Below are 19251 nucleotides of genomic sequence, written 5' to 3' on the forward strand. Positions count from 1 at the left end.
ACAGCAATACCATGGAATAATCTGTGAGAACCAATCTCTCAGTCATTGACGTTACTTTAATACTTTTCACCAAAATCTGTCTGACAAAAAGACCCTGCCTGTCAAATTAAAGCACATAAAGTATCATCACTAACATCATTGTCTTTCCTGTTTTTAGGGGTGTGATCATCAGAATCGAGGAATGCAACCATCCTATTGTCATGAAGGGTTTATGTGCTGAATGTGGTCAGGATCTGACTCAGTAAGAAATTACAAAATGTTAATTTTTCCCACTAATTAATGTTTTCTTTTTCTCTTCTCTTTGGTGGATATGTTTGACACTTTTGTTCACATTGTAACCCATATGGTTTATTAAGCTACACAAATCAGCCAAAAGAATGTAGAAGTTAATGCTTGAAAATTCTTTAATATATTTGTATTTTCATATTATTATGATAGTAGAAAAAGCTTATGAACATTTAAAAATGCACTGTACAGTGCAATGAAACTCACCTATTGTGATCCAGATATTTGTGGTTGATTATTTTTCATTTAATACCATCAGGGGGCACTACAGGTCACAAAAAGAAAGCTGAATACAACTCAGCCATTTCTCTTGCCCTGCAGTCTTTCAGTCATTTTTTATGCTGTTTGTATTGAAGGGCTATTGATTGAAAGTAAAACTTGTGAAAGTGTAGGTGTTATTAAAGGAACTTTGTTAGGGATTTGTAAGTGACATTGGTACCTTAAAGGTAACATTGGTAGTATACACAATGTTAAACCTGGTTACTTTGATATTAACAAACAAGGTATATTTTTAAACTCAAATATATGTTTCACTTTTTTGATGACTGAAACTAGGTATTTTGGATGACTAATCACCATTATTTGGATGACTTTTCATAATTTGGATGATGAAATATGGTCCCATATACCTATGAAATTTCTCAGGCTGGTCCCAATAGAATAAACCTCTGTGGTGGTACTCTGAACCCTTTTAGAAAGATTTTACCTGGGAATTAACATCTGCAACCATCTATAAATATCTTATCTTAAATACCCTCAAAGAGTTTCTTTTGAAAACTTTTATCTGGTACTTATTTTGCCTAAAGCAAATTCTCAAAAATCTATCGTGTGCTTTTGCATATTCTATCTATGAAACAATAGGAGTTTTATTAGGATACCTGCAAGATAACACATAGGGATTCCTGTTGAAAACCAAAATAAGGCATTGATCTTTACTTCCAGGTCTTACCTTAGGTTATCAATTAATTTCCACTCCTCTGACTCGTTTTTAAAATATAAGATTAAATTTAGTTCTCAAAAACATATTAACCCTCTCTAGATATTTACCAGGAACTGGTAAGGAACTTTGTTTTTAAGTCTACTATGTTCGATCCAAAAATGCATTTCTCAGGCATTCTCTACTGTTTTTAAATGTTTCTGTTTTTACATTGGTAGTTGTCATTCTTATTTATGTTCAAACTTTTAACAAATAGTAAATTATCAGATGCTTTTATTAACTGTCAGAGTTAGCAATGGACCTGTGTCCATACCAGTCTTGTACTGGTACATTCCTAGTAAGAGCACAGTAGTGCTACCCTGTGGACCAGCACAATCTTCACCCTTAAACATGCATTATTTGCACTATCTAATGCCATTATTTTGGTTTTTATTTTGCTCTGTAGAAAAACTAGATTTAAGTTTTTTGCATCATGCACTTGAAATTACATTAAAACAAAAACATACAATGTTGATCTGATACTTCGTGGACTACTGTCCCATGTCTCTTTGGCCCTTCTATAGCAAACAAACCTACTCACAGTGTATTAGAGCTGCATAGATATCAACTATATGGTAATATAAGAAAACTGAATGTTAAAATATACCTTCAAATTTGGTAAAATATCATTCTGTGTTTTTTCCTGAATCAGATTGCGTAAGAGGATGTAATAAATACAAAGTACAAACTGTATGACTCCCACTCTATTTTCTTTACTTCTCAGGCTGCAGAGCACAAATGGGAACCAGCAAACTCTCATCTCCACGGCAACAGTCTCCATGGTGCACAGTGTCCCTGAGCTCATGGTCAGCTCAGAGGTGAGTCATATGATGGAGATACCTGCAAGACAAGGCTAGTAGGGCGATGTTACATTTCCCACTGTAAGATCACTGTGCGTTTTCCTCTTGGAAGCATAGTACCCCAGATAATGCTGATGTCTGTGTGGGTTATCACCATTTTCGTCCCAATAAATGCTGATGAATTTTCAAATTTCATTTTGGAAAATCCTCTTAAAGTGTTAGGACCAGATTTATTTCAGCTGAAACAGATTTAAGTAGTAAAAATATACGTGAAAAAATATAGTCTGTGTTTGGTAGAATATATTTCTTTGTTGTAACAATGCTTCATGGCAGTAAATCATAGACTACTGGAAAGACTGTTTACCTCCCCTTTAAATTGTGCCACATTTTTAAGGAACATGCATTTGAAGGATGAGCAGCAGAGTGGAGTGTGTGGGTGGGTCGTGCCCATAAAAAATTTGCCAGATCCTTTCTGCCAATGCAGAACAGCTTATTCTACCACTGACCTTTGTTTTGTGTTTCTTGGTGAATTGGATATTTGAAGTCTGAATTTCAGCTCTGTGGGGGCAAGCGATGTAATCTTGGAGGATAGAATTTGGTCCCAGACTGTGGAGATATGCCTCCAATGATGACAAGCCTCATTTTTTTCCGGAGAGGGAGATGCCACCCTATACCATCACACTGCCTCAACCAAAAGATGGTGTCTGTGCAGCAACAACATAGCAATGCATTGCATTCAGCATAGTGTTCTCTGCGTCTGCTCCACGCTTTGACCCTACGATCCAGCTGCCGTCAGCAGTATCTGGACTCATGACTGAATGTAACATTCTTCCACATGTTCAGATTCTAGTGGATGTGTTGCCACATAGTATTTGCTAATCCCATCCATACCCATCCATACCCATTTACATGCCACTGACGAAGCAAGTGTCTTTTCCTCCTACAGTCACATGTTAATGTGACTGTAGGAGGTGGAGATTGAATCGAGATCCAATCGAACAAGTTGATTAGTCTGGGGAAAAACACACAACTGTTTCCAAAGGCACACTACCAAATAAAATATGATTTTAAGCTGATCTGAAGAAAACAAAACATTAATCCCTTTACTGTGAGGCACTAAATGCACTTGTCAAGAAGGAAAATGGCCAGTACCATGTTGTACAACACAAAAATGGAGTTTATTAGATTTAACTTTGTTAAACACTTTTGTTAAAGACTCAGTTTCCTCCAAAGAAGTCAGTTCATGAAAAGTAGACTGATATCAGCAACAGAGCAACATGGGAAGCTACCAGAAGAGATGATGTTGTCAGTAATAAACAGCTGAATAAATATGAACTGTTCATTAAATAAGTGTGTGCTGGCTCCTTGATATTTTCTGACTTCCATTTCATTATTTTCATTCACTCACATAGCAAGCTGAACAGCTCGGCCGAGAAGACCAGCAGAGACTCCATCGAAACAAAAAGCTGGTCCTGATGGTGGACCTTGACCAGACTCTTATCCACACTACTGAACAGCACTGCCAACGAATGTCAAACAAGGTATTATTTCATTATATCTCTGTTTCAGACAATGGTTTTCAAAATTTAAACACTTTGATACTTTTGCAATACAACTACTTGAAATGATAATATTTTTATTATTAAATCTAAAAGTACCGAATCCGTGAAAATAAAACCAACAGCTTAAGCTGGCCAAAACAGAAGTGACAGAAAGAATAAAATGAGAGAAAAGGCAACAACATTTTATCAATTATTTATTATTTAATGGCATACAGCTTTAAAATGATGCAATGGGACTACATTTATAGACGGCAGGGCAGTAGATACTAGGGGTGTAAAGGTACGTGTAATTGTACTGTACCGTTTGGTACAGGCCTCTTGGTACGGTACAGACGTGCTCCGAACAGATACATAAGAACAAAGCTCATACACAGATGGAAAACCAGAGAACAACTCACTGTCACACTGTCCTTGCAGCCACACAGCCACAGTAAACGACAGCAACAGCCTCTTTAGCCACCAAGATGGGCTGTGAAAGTTCTCCCAAACTTTGTAGTAGGTTAACCTGACATGCCAGATGGATTGGTTTCACACATCCATCTAGGAAAGCTTCAATAGGAAACATTTGAGAAAAGGCAGAGGCTTTGAAAAAAACTTGGAGTGCGATTGGATGAACGTTCTCTCTGTCACATCTCTGCGGGTCAATCAGAGCCACAAAACACGTGACGTAGCTGCTATAGAGCTGCGCGTGCGCAGCTACGGAGGAATAAGGCAAAACATGGTGACTATAGACATGTAAGTACTTGACTGTTGTCATTTTTGAAAAGTAAACAACTCACTGCTGTTCTTTGTTCTTCTTTTAATGAAGAAATGTTGTCAAGTTCTGATATAACTGGCGCTTTAGCAGCATTCATGCTGGCCTCTTGCTCCTGCTTGTTTACATCATGACTCTGCTGCTCCTGAAAGCACTGCCCCTCGTCGCTGATTGGTCCTGTCACTTTCTAACCGGCCCAAACGGTTCAAATGGGAGCTTTGCAAGATGGATTCGCCAGTGAAAAACAAGGATATTGGCGTATCCATCTGCTTTGCAAGGTTAGTAGTAGCTGCCATTGGTTAAAAACGTAATCCAGTGCTGAAGTCCGTGTTGAAATCAGCAGGATAGACGTTTATTGGCATGCTTAACAAGGTAACTTACGATTGTAAGATGATGTGTTCAAGTTAGCTGGAAATTTTAGCGTGTAAAGAATGGGTATGAATATGTCATTATATCAATTAAAATAACCTAGTAATTTAAAAATATATTTATCAATATTTTAATTTATTGGAGACCTTTTGGAAGGAGGTTGCAGCATTATTAATAATTTAATTGGGATTTTTTTCAGCCTATTTATTTTAATACGATTTAACAAAAACAAAAAACAATCTTTTCCATACCAAAAACGTACTGTACCGAGAATGTACCGTACTGTGACTTTAAAACCGAGGTATGTACCGAACTAGAATTTTTCCATGCCGTTACACTCGTAGTAGATACTGCAACCAGTTATACACAAAAACAGTGATCAGCTACATCTTTTAACAAAAATAAATAACATAATATGGTGCCAAAAAAAGTTACAATAACATTGATTAAACAGAAACAACATGCAAATGCACATTAAATAATACATGGACTTTGCAATGAACATATACACTTAAATGTAGAAGAATCAGGAATAATATCACGATCACTGACCCTCCACAAGGTACATGATAAACCCCTCATCCACCCACCCACACCAAAGCCCAAACAGACAGACAGATGGAGACACACACGCACACAAACACACCATTTGTGCCTCACTGTGAAGGAGCAGAAGTAATCAGGTACAGGATAAAACCTGAACAGTCCTATCTAAGCTAGCAGTACACTGATTAACTGGAAGGCAAGCAGTGCACAGCATTGAACTGGGATGTGAAGGGTTCCCATGAATGAAAATATTCCTCCCTTGAGCCCCTGACAGTATACTTTATTTTCTCCAGTTTGAGAAAAAAAGACCTCCCCAAGCCTATTGGATTTTTAAAAAGTTTTATAAAGAAAGGGTGAAGTTAAGTTTAGCTCCCTTTTATTTTGGAGCTTATGGGATTTCAATCATAAGCCTTTACAAATAAGAAGAAAAAGTGTCATGAGAGGCATTAGCTAAAAAAATACACAAATCATTAAATACTCTCAATCTTTCATTGTATAAGGAAAGTTATGAAAGCTTTCCCCTGTTATGTTTACTACTGTTGATCATAAGAAAATATAATTTTCTTCACAAGGGTGAAGCAGATCTACACAAAAACTCACCAATCTCAAAATGCAGCTGATGGCCAAAACACTGAAGTCTAGTCCATCCATTCAGGCTCACAGCTTTGATTACATTAGTCCCGTTATCTATAATGAGTTTCTGAACAGCTCCATGACATAAGAGCATCTTTCAGATCTTGTGCAAGGAGCTCTCCTGTGAGGTCATTGTGGAAAAAAATCATTTGGATGCATGAACTTTTTAACCCCCAGTTGACGATGTTATGGACTGTTGGACTGAGATAAGGCTCTGTAGTTGTGGGTCACATTAGTGAGCTGCTGGGCCACCTTTACTCTTACTGACATGTACAACTCTGGTAAGGATTTTTCAGCCAACATTTTGCACTCAAATCATACTTTGGGTTGAGTGTCTTAATGAGATTTGTAGATCCTGACTTTCAAAACTCTCTGGGGTCATGTCATTGGCAACTTGTTGTAACTGCTGCTTTTATCTTGTGGCATATTTTACAGGGTACCATGATTTGTTCGATGTCTACTTTTTTAAATCTGAACCACTGCCAGATGACAGATCAAGTGCTGTTTGTCTTTACCCCTGTCTTGACACCGCTAACTTGCTTTGGCGGCTTATATATATTCCCCCGCTTTCCCATGCTTCTCCCTCCTGCTGACACAAAGACACACCTGCATGGATGCGAGTTTTCTGGATTGGCAGGGGAATGTGCTTTCTGCTGTAAGAGAGAGGCGTTCTGAGACAATGGGAGAAGCAAAACTCCAGAGAGAACTGGATGCTGACAGCTTATACTGTCCATGTAATTTATACTCAATGGTTGCAATATAGTAATTTTATACATCTCACGTGGCAACGACTGCAGTACAGTGAGTATACTCGATAAATCACCCACCCCTAATTGTGGGTTTATATTAGTTATCTTATGTCCAAGTGTGAAATATAAAATAATTTAATCAGCCAGTTAAGGGGGACCAGGAGGTCAACTTTTTCTAGCTCTGGTATTGAAACAGGTATTGTTTGATATAGATTAACATCATATTGAAATTTAAAATTCTGGTCTCCTGACAACTTTGTTTGAAATATTACATACAGTCAGCCTTAGAGTCTAATGCCAGACTTTCATAACCGAAGCTTACATTTATCCACAAATGGACCCAGTTCCTTTTGACACAGATGTTTGTTGTTTATGGACTAATGCATACTTCTCATTTTGCCTTAAATGAATCTTGATTTCATGTACAAAAGATAAATGCCTGATCTTAAGCTGTTCAGATAAGATCCCTTGTATAAAATATGATGCAACATTATACATAACAGTGAAACAACCAGTCTTAAAGAAACATGGGAGGTTCCCTCAAGAGATTTCTGGTAAACAAACAAAAGTAAGACAGTATTTATATTTAGGGTGAAACAACTTCTCTAATACATTTATTTCTTTTAATAACATTTTTTAGGCAACAAAACATTTTATATGGTCTATTTTAATACATCCCTCTTTGTATCCCTGACTACTTCTTCACAGCTTTTGTTGAATTATTGTGGTATTGACTATTTCAGCACTGTCAATGACAGGATCAAGGTGGGAAGCAATCTCACAGAACTTGTGCTATCAGCTTTTAAAGTCGATTGTTTCATATTTAAATCTCTCGCTCTTTCTTGCAGGGCATTTTCCACTTTCAGTTGGGGCGAGGAGAACCAATGCTTCATACACGACTACGCCCACACTGCAAGGAATTCTTGGAGAAAATTGCCAAACTCTATGAGTTACACGTCTTCACATTTGGGAGCCGCCTTTACGCACACACCATTGCTGGTAATTGACTTGTTGTTTTACAGAACTTTTTCAGATTCTAGACACTGAATATTTTAATCCACATAATTTCACTGAGTTCAAAGCGCAATACCATACTTAAGTTTTAATATTGTAGAAAATCTCTCGTCTGCTACTTGCACTTCCTGGTTTTATCCAGAAGAGGGAAGTGTCTGCTTATGTTTTTCTCTTCCAGCTGATGTTGGTTCTCTAGTGTGCATCTAATGCCTTCATGAGTCATGTTAAATTGTAGAGCATGTAAAGCCATCTAATGTTTTGTGTTGAATATTTTGGAAGGTACCCAATCCCACCTTATTAGCCCACGTTTAGCAGAATTTGGCTGATATCTGATTGGGGTCTGTTTTAGTTTAGAATTCAAAGTAGTGTAGGCAGTATTTTCATGCATATATACTTGATCTTGTATTATGTATGCTTTTTCTTTGGTATTCAGGCAGCAATCTGTCATTGTACTGTATATAATTGAGGCAGTCCTTTTCCAGTACTGTTCTGCCTCCATATGATGAATGTTTAATGCATTTTGAATTGGATTTTACTATTGCCCTTGCTCTGTGGAGGTCAGTATATTTTAGAGAAGTGCTGCAGCCATGAGCAGCTTCTCCTCTGGTTAAATATGACTGGGCTGCCAGTCTGGTCAAGCCAGGATATCTCTCTCTTTCTATTGAAGATTTAATCAGATGTATAAGTCTTTTGTGGTGCAGTAGAGAAGCATGAGACAGTTCACTTATTCTTTGGGGAAATGGTGAAAAAAGTTATTAGAATTGCAGAAGTTTAGGCATTCAAATACAGTTGGACTGTTATGTAAAAACATTAATTACAGTTTTATATTTTCCCTTTTTTAGGTTTTCTGGACCCAGAAAAGAAGCTTTTCTCTCATCGGATTCTTTCAAGAGATGAATGCATTGATCCTTTCTCCAAGACAGGAAATCTAAGGTGGGAATTGGCTTCTTTGTAAAGATGGCAGCTACATGAATTGTGTGCAGTTATGTTTGTAATGCACCTGTCCTCTGTATAAAGTAAATAGAGCCAGTCTCCTGTTAACAGCGCTCTGGGCTTCATTTTCACACTGTAAATACCTACTGAGCCACAGTTGCCCCTGGTAAAACATGTACGCCTAACTCTTGCAACATGTTACGCCAGTAACACCACATCAATCATTCCAGATTATGAACCGACATGGTGCTGTAAGCCAGTTTTTCTTCCTATCAGCCTTAAGGTGTTTTCCCAGTGCATCTCTGCCACAGCACTGTCATGAAGCTGTGCTGTCATTACACCTTCAGACATTCATACTGATTCCACGACCATGTGCTATTGGTTTCCCTGTATGTAGACTCATATGGGGTTGTAGTGTTGCAGTAAAGCAAGGGGGCACCGCCTCTCCATGTACATACAGTCACACATGCTGGCTCTGCTGATCCCATTGTCACCTTTGTAACACCTCTGTTACTATCTCTGAGGCTGGCACAGACGGAGATCACTTTGCTTCCACTTTATGCCTCTGCAGTGATAACAGTGAAGGTGAAACATTCTTAGGAAAAGGCACAGTGAATCAAGTTACTGTTTTGTCTTGTATACAGGAAACAACACCTACCTTTAAGCCTATTCACTCTGCAGTTTTAAGGCATGATATTTACCCTCTGTGTTGTTTCATCCTTGCTATGGCTCACAGAGGCTTAAAGGAGGAATGAAGTGATCATTCCTCTGTGCTGGCTTTAGAGTAAGAGAGGCAGTAGTGGTGTTAAAGCGGCAAAAAAGGGATCAACAAAGCCAGTGCTGGAGCACAGCGATGTGTGTCTAATGTGAATTAACATACATCTTTATTATTTCATGTATTAGATTCACTGTACATCCCATTAGACTTTGTAACAATGTAATGATGGGGCTGGTTGTACCATCTAAGGTAGAGCTGGGTGATATGGCCTAAAATAAGTATTGCAATATTTTTAGGTTATATTGCGAAACACAATATTTACTGTGTTCCAAATTCCAAATCTTTTTTTTTCCTAATCTATATAATTGGCAGACAATCGGATTTTTCATTCCCTTTGAAAAAATAACCACTGATGACAATGGCATTTTTTGCAAAATAACTTGAAATGCTTATTATTATGCAAAACAGAGTTTCAAAGCACTCAGTAGTATCTAAATTATAGAAAATCAGTAATTTTTCTTGAATCAAAGTTATTTCAATCAAAAACATCTTTACAGATCAAGTTACAAACTAGCATAGGAACCCTTAACAACTCTCTCATCCATTGAACCTGTAAGTCCATGTGTAGTTTATGCCTGTATTTATTATATCACTCGCCAACTTGCTCTGGCGGTTTGCTTACTTTTTATGCTCTCTCATGCTTTCCTCCATCACATTCTAACACAAAAAACTTGGTGCGTGGAGGAGAGTTTTCTGGATTTACGGGGAGTATGCTGTCTTCTGAGAGAGGCGTTTGGAGACTGTGGGAATGCAAATCTCTGCAGAGAATTGCACACTGATGGCTTAAAACTTACACGTTAATTTATACTTGATGGTGGCGGTATATATATTGTCATTTTATACATCTAGCCTGGCAAAGGCCACAATACATCAAGTATACTCGATATATCGCCCACTCCTAATCTGCAGTAGTGCTAGACAATGAATCACAAAATTCTCATTAGAAATGAAATGACCAATATTAATGATAACTGTGATATAATTCCCCCATGGTTATCATACTGTTCATATTTTCATTATCATTTAAACTAGTGATAACTGCGCTTAGCCCTATTTGACAGTTTGTTTAGATTTTCAAGGACTATATATGATTCATAACAGTAAAGATCTTTTCTCTCTCAGTGTTACTTATGTATTGTAGTATCATTTTGTTCTTAAATCAAAACTTTGAAAACGAATGTAAGGTGATGAGGTAACTTTTGTTTTAACTCAAAGTAGCCTAAATCAAATTACATGTCACTGTGTCAATACAGCAAAAAGACAACACATAGAAAAACGGCTTTTTATCTGTTAAAGTTTATACATTTGTCGTATACCTAAGCTGTTTCACAAGTGCCCTCTGCACAATTTCCCTGACAGGAATCTTTTCCCCTGCGGAGACTCAATGGTCTGCATAATTGACGACCGTGAAGATGTGTGGAAGTTTGCACCAAATCTCATCACTGTGAAGAAATACATTTACTTCCAGGGCACAGGAGACATCAACGCTCCCCCTGGATCACGAGAAGCTCAGATGGCAAAGAAAGGTACTGTGCCTACGCGTCTTTGATAACATTACCTGAAGTTTCTGCAATAGTAAAGATCAAGTGGACAACCAAGAATGCTGTATCCACTGATTAGTTTCTGTTACTGTGCGCTTTTCCCTGAGAGAGGTGCTTTCTGCTGTATTTAACAAGCAAGTCAGACCAGTTTAGTCACTGATCCTCAACTGCCCTTCTGAGGTCAAAGTTCTGGTACTGAATGCTACGCAGTCCTTAACTTAAACTAAATTAAAGTTACAGAGTGAACTTCCAAAATCATTCAAAATGCCTCTCCCTCTCCCTCAGCCTCAGCCCTTATAGAAAAACTGACCTGGAATAGGAAGGCTTTTCCTTCTATAAAAGCTTTGAGAGTTAGTACACCAAGTCTTTGATTATTAGTATTTTAATGTTATGATGGGGAGTGCACTCTTTATTTATCTTATCAGATTTATGTATTCTATGATGTGTTGGCAAATCTCAGCTATGTTCTTTTATTGATTTTGTAACTAAAATATGTCTATTTTGCACAATTATCACTTTTCTCTTCAAGGAAATTTGCACTCTGCAAATGTTTCTGCCGTAGAATTTTAACCTAAAACAGTTGGGCTGTGGTGCCCGGATGGCCGAGCGATCTAATGTGCTACCCATGTGCACAGGCGGCCCGGGTTCGAATCTGGCCTGTGGTCCTTTGCCGCATGTCTCTCCCCACTTTCATCCCATTTCCAACTCAACCCACTCTTCCTTCTCTGTCCAATAAAGGCACTAAAAAGCCCAAAAATATATCTTAATGAATAAATAAACAGTCAGGCTGTGAGTTGTATCTTTTTTTTCTGGGACGGCCAGTTATAGTTACATTTGATTAACTGTGTTCTTGATGTTTATAGACACCTGATAGATCATCCTGGGATATACTCAATTATTCCAATATGAAAACAGGAAAAAACCTTGAGTTTAAAATTATAAAGCAAACAGCTATGTTTTAATTTAATCATGACACAAGATATTGAGGAATGAAAGGTAGATTGTTGTTTTACAACAGCCTTTAAAAACTCCTCTGTGTTTCTCCAGGCATAGAAGATACTTGGGCAGGCAGCCCCAGTATAATTGCAGATTGTTTTTAATGTTTTAACAGGTCTATCCTGTGTTGAAATGCATTGATTTAGGTGTAGTTATGTGGTCAGTACTCATAAGATAAGGCTGCTAAAGTCAATACCAGGTTTGTTTTGATTAATACTGAGATCATAACTGTTGACCAGGGTTGCTCATTAAACTTTACTTGATCTGCATCACATATATTTATCAAATTCAAACATTAAAATTTTAAAATGTATAAAGATGATAATATAAAATTACAATAAATAGACAAAATAATTACTTTAATGGCCAAAATATCACAACAAACACTGAAACATTTACCTCAAGACAAAACCTGTGCATAAAACTCAACAATTAAAACTTTATTACCTGCCCAGCACTACAATAGGGTATTTAAAGTACAAAGCAATTTAACTGAAGCCAATACCTGTTTTTTTCATTACTACTTTTGGTGCAAGTCTCCCACTATGCCACTATAACTTTTTTTTCCTTATGTATGATCATGAAAACAGACAAGGTTTGTCCAACACATGAGTTTGTCGGTCCCATTTTTGATGAGGCAATTTTGTGTTCTTGATGCAGTCTTTACATTAATTGGATCAACAGGTTAACATTGGCTACTGATAGCTGTTCATGCCACATTATTTGCCAGTGGCTGATTCTGGCCAGTAGGCCCAGTGTCAGCCAAAGTGTATGTTAAACTGGTGCATCCCTAGTCTTTAAAATTATTGTCACTTGGACAAAAAGAAGTCTGTTGGTTCATCCCTCTAGTAAAACCGCTGATTGAGTTGTGGTGTTAAAACTGAGGCTTCTTATGCCTTCGTTAAACATTTTTTCTACAACTACTTGTTGCCAGTGCTGTCCTGACCACACTCTAATCAAAGGCTATCTGTTGTAATACCTGTCATCATCAATAAGTCTTTCACATGTGCCATTTATCTATTGTAATAAGAGAATATCAAATAACCTCCCAAAAGCAGGCATGTCTTTAACATACTGCTGTTAAATACTGTCAAAAAAAAACAAAAAACACACAGATAAAAACAAACAGCAGACAACAGCGAACAAAAAGCTTCAGAATGAAGAATCAGGAAAAATGTTATTAATACGTGAACAAGCTTAAGTCATTTTTATAAGTTGCTCCAGTTTCACAGCATGCAACTTTCAAAGAGAATCTTCTCAGGCTTTGTTTTATAATACCCATCATTATCATTGCAGGAAACAAGCTGCTAGGAGTCAGCCAATGTTTCTCCCTGGGGGGCTTTTTGCAGAATCCTCCCTATTTACACCCACACTCGGGCTGTCACATCAATTAGTGATAACTCCTAGTTGTACTGATCCCATGTTACAACATCTGCCAGGCTCAGTAGTGGCTCTTATTGTTGATAAATTCTTAAATAGAAAAGGAGAATTTTAACAACATGTGCTACAGTTGGCCTACAGCAGACATCTATCAAATGCCAATACAAAAACACATTATATAGAAAGTGTCAGAAAAATGAACAAATCCTGCTTTTGCTATAACTACATTGTAGATGGCATACACTTATAATAGCATAACTAGACTGTTGTCTTTTAACAACAGCATTTTTCTGAAGAGTTTTAGAAATTCCAAAGGACATACATTTTTAATCAAGAATATTTTTGGTATCACATTAGACCAGAAGAAAATTTGTATGCCCTCTAATTTGGCAGAAAAGGCACCATTCAATGACGCAGTGTTACAAAATAACTGATTTAGGCCACATAAGGAGTTGTAAAGGCATAACATGAGAAATAAGCTTTGAAATAGGCAGGATAAGCTGAAAGGACAATACATGCCTCACAGAAATGGAGCAGAATGCAGAATACTGCTTTTTGGCTCAAATTTGAGGAGTTAAGTTCATGTTAAAACCCGTGAAAGTCCAGCAGTCCACCCCTGGGTTGTGCTTGTGTTTTCAGTCATTTAACTAGCCATGTGGAGCTCTTCTGTATTCTCCTGATCACAATATTAAAACAAAAATAGTCTTTCTGCATCAGAAAATGGTCCTCATGATCCATATTCAGTGAAAGTTTTAATCCAAACATATTACATCTACACAGAGCCACAGATTGCTTTAAATGTACAAGAAAACTTTTCTTATTCAGTATTTTTTAGCTTGGAAGTGCTAAAATACATGTAGGTGAAGCAGTATTTCATAATGAAAGCACTGGGGCATTTTGACTGGCTAAATTGAAAAATAGTTTAAAAACTTGATGTTGATAATTAACGATTAACAGATTAATGGACACATGTCAAGCGCTGGTTACCCACACTTCACAGAGGTACAAGACAATGAAATAACAGCAGCAAGGAAACAAGCTTGCAGACTAGGATACAAAAAGTTAAATATTTACATTTGATCAGGTCAAGAATGTAAAACTTATTTTATGTAGAACTGTTACTGTCCTTGTAATCACAGTGAGATAGGCTCTTATTAATTTGCAGACTTCTAGATATTAAGATGCTTCAAACGTTTAACACCTAAAAATGATCCTTTGTTTTTGTCAGTGTACCAAGAACTGTTTGAAAGTTTAGCCCTCACTCCTAATTCACTGCAACTATGTTCTGATGGATGTTGTCTGCTGGCTTGTGACTGCTCAAGCGTGCCCTGCTTCCTCAGATAATTTGGCTTTTCTTCCTATCCATCTAGTCCTTTGGCTCTTAACGGTGCAGTACACTTCTTTGGACAAAGTAAACTTAGAATCACCTCTGCTTAGAAGTAATCAAAAACAGGAACACCCTCACAAAAAACAACTAATATTGCCTCAAAGGTTATAGGCCTCCCCACTCCCAATCTCACTCAGTTAAATGCCAAAGCCATCACATGCATCACAAACATAATAATACAAGATCTCACTCACCCACTAAAACCAAAAGTGTTCAACCAAATAAGCTCTTTGTATTTTAAATTCTGTTTTCTCCCCATGACAAATTCTTCTACTAAAAAGTGTTTGGAAATTTGTCACTATGTGGTTCATTATCACAGTGTCACACACCCAACATCATTTATACATCGTCAAACGTGTTGAAAAAAGCCTTAAGCTAATCAGGTTGTATTATTTCCAGTTGTGCAGTAAAGTTCAGAACATAGTATTTTTAAATGGGGATGCACAATATTGGATTTTTGTCCAGAGATTATATGCCAACACTGGCGCATATTAAAATGAAGGCACAAAAGTCCCAAAATAGACCTAAAAAAATAAAAAACAGAAATTCAGTTCCAAGTCAAATCCACATGTGGGAAATGGTAGATGACTCTAGTGGTGGGTGGTAAACTGGTGTCAGTGCCGTTAAAAGTACCTACCATCTATCTACCATGGAATGGATTTCTGCAACACCATCATCAGTAGGGTTCAGTAATGTAAAAAAGTATGGTAAAAAGGCAGTGGGTGAATTAAAGATGTCTTGTAATCATTAAATGATTTAAAGAAATATCTTAAAAAGAAGCAAATAGAACATACAAGTAAAGTTGTAATTATCTTAATGTAAGAGGCTCAAACATTTTGCATTTTGTCCCTTTCATTTAGATTTTTGGAGGGCGATGTCAGGGTCGCAGGGTACCAAAATGAAGCACTGGATTCTGCTATTTGATTCAGTCAGAGGGAATCAGATGTGTTTGTATTGGTACCATATTGATACTGGATTTCAATACTTATCCCTAGTCATCACCAGTTAAAACACATATTGAGCTTTAGTATACATGTGAGGCATGACAGTTGGCATAGCGGAGTGTTACATAACAGACAACAGCTAAGTCTTACCCCTGCCATTATGAGCAGCTTAGCAACTAACAGGATGTCACCTACTTGTGCCATTGTAATTGAGCGCAGTGCACAGGTTAAACATGTTCTTTCGTTCTAAGTTTGATGTCTGTTATAACAGCAACATACAGCAAGTGCACTCGCTTTACAAAACGTCTCTGTCGGCCTGTCTGGGGCTGTCACACGCGTTGAGTGTGGCGTTGAACCGTCTTGAGCCTAGTACTCTAGTGATGAATTTTGTTATGGCTTAAACGACTGTTTAAAGGTGTGTTTTAACACATTACTCACTTTTTTAAATTCCATAATGAGTCAAAGACAAAGCCTGTGGCTTTAAATGAGGTCAGAGAGGCAACTATAAACTCTGTAGCTAAGTAAACTCACTGGCATCTTCGCTAAAGCTAATTTAGATTTAAGAAAACGAAGCTATTTCCATCAAGTTCTTCAGAATACAAGTCTGTAGTTTCTATTTCTCTCAGATGCCTTTATTGTGAATGCCAGAATCAGGACATATGCTTTAGTCAGTAGAAGCTTAGGACACCTTAGAAGGGAAGAGATGAAACGTAAAACTATGGGTGCATTTAGAAAGAAGTGAACACAGAGAGACTCAAAAATTTATTTTTCTATGTTATGCTCAGACATGAGTGCAGTTTACCATCACAGGCCTTACAGGGAAAATGGGGGCTGTAACACCTAAATATGCCTTTAAATACATTCTCTTTGTAATTTTTCTGTATGGTGATATAACACTGTTACCATGAAGGACAAGATAAACACTGTGATAGAATATTTAGGTCATATTCCCCAGGCCTAGATGACACAGAAGCACTTTTATTAACAGCCAGTTGCTCAACACTAAGATGTACATGAAAAATTATATTAAAATACTTTTGGGTAAAATAATATTAGATAAAAATGCTCAATAAATAAAAGATTAAAATGCTAATTTCTCATTAAGCCTAAAATTTCAATTAGATTAAATCATGGTCAGTAAATACTCTGACTGTAAACACACCATTATTTATGGCCATGTGAAATTAAAAGAGTCATAAAATGTTATTTTTATATGAAGTAAAATGGATGTAATTGATGTTTTCTTAACCTAGGTCTTAAAAGCGTGATAAATTGCCCAACCCTATCTTGATTGATACCAGAATCCATTAATCTTTGCCCTTCTCACAGCTACTTCAACCATGGATTCTTGATCAATTGTCCTTGAATACTAAACAGTCACCTTGTCTTGTTCCTGCAGGAGGCCCGTCAAGTCGGTCAGCAGAGAGCACAGAGCCTGGGGGGACCCTTGGTCCTGATGAGCTGAGCAATGGCCCCAGGAAAAGGGCTAAAGACCAAAACATTTCAGAAAAGGAAGAGTCCACAACATCACAGCCTTCTCAGGGACTTTCCACAAATGAACGGACACATCCCACAGGGGTCGTTGCAGATGAATCAGGTAAAGGGTCAGAAACTGAAGCAGAGTCTGGGCTGGGGTCAAAGGACTCTCTGGTAGATGACAGAACAAATGTTAAGGATGAAGAAAGTAACAAAACACCATCGACAGGAGAGGCACAAGGCGGTGCACACTCATCAGTACCAAGCCACGACTCCAATAATTTGGACTTTGACCTTTCCAGTGACAGTGATAATGACTCTCTTACAGAAAAGCCGCCCTCTTTAGAGAGTGATAGTGAAATCAAGTCGACAAAATCTGGACAGGAGGGAGTCATGCAAGAATCTGGTGATGGTGCTGGTGTGAAGGAAGCAGACAGTAAAGATGGCTGTGAGGGAGAAAACAGCAGTGACATAGCAGAGCAGTCGGGAGTTCTTCTCCCTGACCCTGAGCTGGGAAACGGCTGCCCAGACCGGAGAGAACCGGAAACAGAATCCCAGAATAGCGAACAATCTGGGGTCACAATGGGGGAGGAGTTGCTGGACCAGAGTATGGAAGATGAAGAGGAGGAGGAAGAGGTCGATACTGACCAAGATGATCACCTGATCTACCTTGAGGAAGTGCTGGAAAGGATCCATGCAGAGTACTACGCACGATACCAGGCCTACCTGAAGAAGGAGGCATCTGAAACACCAGATATCCGTAAGATTGTCCCAGAGCTGAAAAGCAAGACACTGGAGGGCACAATGATAGTGTTCAGCGGCCTGTACCCGACAAACTACCCCATGGAGAGGACTCGGGAGTTTTACCATGCCAAAGCACTTGGGGCTAAAATAGGCAAGAATCTGGTTCTTAGCTCCAAAGATCCAAGTCGGACAACGCATCTCATCGCAGCAAGAGCTGGTAAGTACAGATACATGAATTAGAATACAGCACTGGTATCAATGTTATTTTTGACAACTAATTATTTAGCCACTATAGTGCCAAGATTTGGAAATATGCCATGGTGTGGACTAGGGATGGCACGATTACCCGTTTTCACGATTAATTGCGGTATTAAACTTTAAGATTAGTTAATCGTAATGTTTCCTAAATACTATCAATTTACAGAAAAAATTACGCCGGGAACCATATTGGTACATCAGTGCAACTCGGTCGGAATGAAAACAAAACACACAACCGCATGTCACCACGTGTCCCCGCCTTATGTTGCTTGCGTGCAGTTGCAGGCGGAGGCGTGTCACAGTCCCAAACAAACTACAGCATGGAAGAGGAAGAGCTGTATCCTACGAATAAACTGTTGAAGTCAGCCGTGTGGGATTTTTTTGGATACAAAAAAATGACCAGAGTGTCACCGTGGAAGATGGCCAGCCTAAATGTAAAACATGCCACAAAAAAGTTGCTGTGAAATCAGGCAATACTTCAGCACCTGCGGGATAACCACCTGGCATTGTACACCGACGTAAAGGTAAATAGTAACTGGGTTGAGTCATGTTAATGTAAGGGATGGGGATCAAAACCCAGTTCCATAAGGACCCGGTTCTGTGTTTTTGAGATACCCGAAATCAATAACATTTTAGCTTATCGATACTGCTATTGAGTCTCACAGGCTCTGTGATGTAACGTCATTTTAAGATAAGACTGGTGTAGAAACATACATCAGTTCTTTCAAGGGGAACATAAACTGGAAGTGTCATGCATCACATCAAACAAGAATGTACCTTAAACTGTGGAAAAAAGACGCTGCCCATGAGTTGCATGCCATCATATCCAGTGCTTGGAGTAACAGGCTCATATCCCTCGCTTCAGCTGCTTCAGGACAATTTTCTTCTTCAGCTGCTCAGATAAATGCTGATAAATGCTCCAAAACTTTGAGCAAGTCCTGTTTGTCAACAATATTAATCCAGTGTCGAAATCTGTGGTGGAATCGGCAGAATTGGAGTTAAGTAGCGAACTTTATGAGCTGAAGACAGAAAATATGATGCGTTCAGGTAACCTCAGTAAATTAGACGACTGTTTTATATATGTTATGATGTGTTCAAATGCCACATAAAAATGGGAAAATTTAGT

The 19251-nt window shown here is 38.1% G+C and overlaps 1 protein-coding gene across 2 annotated transcripts in view; it reads left to right on the forward strand.

Annotated features, from left to right (window-relative positions):
* ctdp1 (CTD (carboxy-terminal domain, RNA polymerase II, polypeptide A) phosphatase, subunit 1) overlaps window positions 1–19251 on the forward strand; it is a 102614-nt gene that overhangs the window by 1812 nt on the left and 81551 nt on the right. For both annotated transcript variants that reach the window (XM_041809297.1, XM_041809298.1), the window contains exons 2-8: window positions 158–241; window positions 1986–2079; window positions 3474–3602; window positions 7523–7673; window positions 8531–8621; window positions 10759–10925; window positions 17047–18084. In XM_041809297.1, coding sequence (XP_041665231.1) covers window positions 158–241; window positions 1986–2079; window positions 3474–3602; window positions 7523–7673; window positions 8531–8621; window positions 10759–10925; window positions 17047–18084 — 1754 coding nt within the window. The remainder of the gene's footprint in view (window positions 1–157; window positions 242–1985; window positions 2080–3473; window positions 3603–7522; window positions 7674–8530; window positions 8622–10758; window positions 10926–17046; window positions 18085–19251) is intronic.

This window comes from Cheilinus undulatus, linkage group 16 (genome assembly GCF_018320785.1).
Source record: "Cheilinus undulatus linkage group 16, ASM1832078v1, whole genome shotgun sequence".
Classification (NCBI taxonomy): domain Eukaryota; kingdom Metazoa; phylum Chordata; class Actinopteri; order Labriformes; family Labridae; genus Cheilinus; species Cheilinus undulatus.